Here is a 1878-nt window from a genome sequence, read left to right on the forward strand (position 1 = left end):
TCAGAAGTCAAATATGGATTTACAGGAGCTTTATTTCAGTTCACAGATGGGATAGATTATAGGTTATTATTATTGATGTAGTATATGACGTTGCAGGAACTGGTCATTGGTCAAAATCACTTTAGACAGTTTCTTTGAATAATATAAAGGGAAAATGAAGTACAGTTTTTGTTTCAGGAATGTTAGCAATTGAGCTTAGGCAGTTTAGATGTCTTGATATAATCATATCTTTACCTATTCAAGGATATATGAGAAACCAGTAGCTATAGTGTGTCTGCAAGTATGACATTTTCAATTATCTTGCTGTGGTGCATGTGGTGCATGGGTTAGAGAAGGCATACGTTTGATTCAGATTGGAGCATATATTAACACACAATAGGAGTTACATTTTAAATAGCTGAAAAAGATTTTTGAAATGGAAAGAATGCAGCTGTGTTGGTTATTATCCCTGCTTCTTTAGTGACACCTCTAGTGTCATTACAACATTTTTTAAAAGTTATTGGGTTTGCACTGCTTGTAGATACTTATTTGTACATGGTTATATGTTCAACAATTTTTATTTATAGTCAGTGTGTTTCACAAGGTCTTTCTTATTTTTCTGATGCAAATTTATTAGGAAATCTCAACTTTTGTTTGTCGTGATTCCTATAATAAGGGTTTGAGTAATAATCTACTTGATAAGGAAAATGGAAACATCAGTGTATAGAAAGTAGATATGACATTGTTTAAAGGACCGGTAAAGATATATTTAAATGATTAGATACTGAGTATTTGTGTGAGAATTTGGTGAGATGGTATACAGAATATTCCTGTTTTGCATTTAGTATATTTAGTCATATATTGGGTAGTAGACATTTGTGATATGTCATTCACTAAAATTGAGGCCAAAATATCTGACTAAGGTAGCTAATGGGATGAGTTTTCACACATCTTGAGTCACTGGAGAACACTGTAGGAATGAATGTAGTTAAGTTTGATTATATTCTGATACCCCTTCTTGATGTGATTAATGTTTTAGTAATAATTTTAATATTGTAGACATATGTTTTTTCAGTACATTGGTCTTTAAGATTACCTACACATGTTACAGTACTTTTTGAAGCAATCAAAGACTTTGAAATTAAGTCTTGTAACTATGCTCTGAAAAAGAGGAAGAAAAAAAAAATCATTGTTAAATAATTTTGTCATCACACTGTTTTCCATATAATGAATGTAAGATGTAATTCACCCTGACATATGCTATATCAAATGTAAATATTTGTATTTTCCAGTTCCAAGTGCAGGGCCAGATGGTGTCAGTGCCAATGCCACTACATCGACGACCATTGTTGTAAGATGGAAGGAAGTGCCAAAAATCCATCAGAATGGTATAATTGAGGGATACAAAGTAGTTTATGTTGGTAAGTTGTGATTTCTATCATATGTGTTACTTTGACAATAGAAAAAATTATTTTATAGTAGGATTTCATCATATCCATGGAAGGTATTTTATAATAGAGTTGCATAATATCTATGGAACATATTTTATTTTCTCTCTTACTCTTCCAGGAAAGAACATGAAGCCTCAGGAAAAGATTATCCCTAACAACAACACCTTTGCTGCAACCATTACCCAGCTTCGAAAGTATTACCAGTACACCATTCAGGTCTTGGCCTACACTAGAAAGGGGGATGGAGCTCTGTCAACTCCTCCCCTGCTTGTCCAGACCCATGATGATGGTAAGTGCTCTCTGATTTGATACTGGTGAATATAAGGTCTTTTATATGAAGTTATTGATTATACTGGTGCTTGTACTCCTTAGATTTTTTGGTTTTGAATGAATTTCTCTGGAAATTATAGAGACTGTCTATGATCATTAAATTTCATTATTATTTTTC

General features: G+C 32.7%; 1 protein-coding gene across 10 annotated transcripts in view; it reads left to right on the forward strand.

Annotated features, from left to right (window-relative positions):
* LOC119581918 (protein sidekick-like) overlaps positions 1-1878 on the forward strand; it is a gene marked incomplete at its 5' end in the record, with an annotated part of 27628 nt that overhangs the window by 14360 nt on the left and 11390 nt on the right. For all 10 annotated transcript variants that reach the window (XM_037930081.1, XM_037930082.1, XM_037930085.1 and 7 more), the window contains 2 exon segments: positions 1272-1400; positions 1549-1719. In XM_037930081.1, the coding sequence (XP_037786009.1) occupies positions 1272-1400; positions 1549-1719 (300 nt within the window).

The sequence above is a fragment of the Penaeus monodon genome, chromosome 15 (assembly GCF_015228065.2).
Source record: "Penaeus monodon isolate SGIC_2016 chromosome 15, NSTDA_Pmon_1, whole genome shotgun sequence".
Classification (NCBI taxonomy): Eukaryota; Metazoa; Arthropoda; class Malacostraca; order Decapoda; family Penaeidae; genus Penaeus; species Penaeus monodon.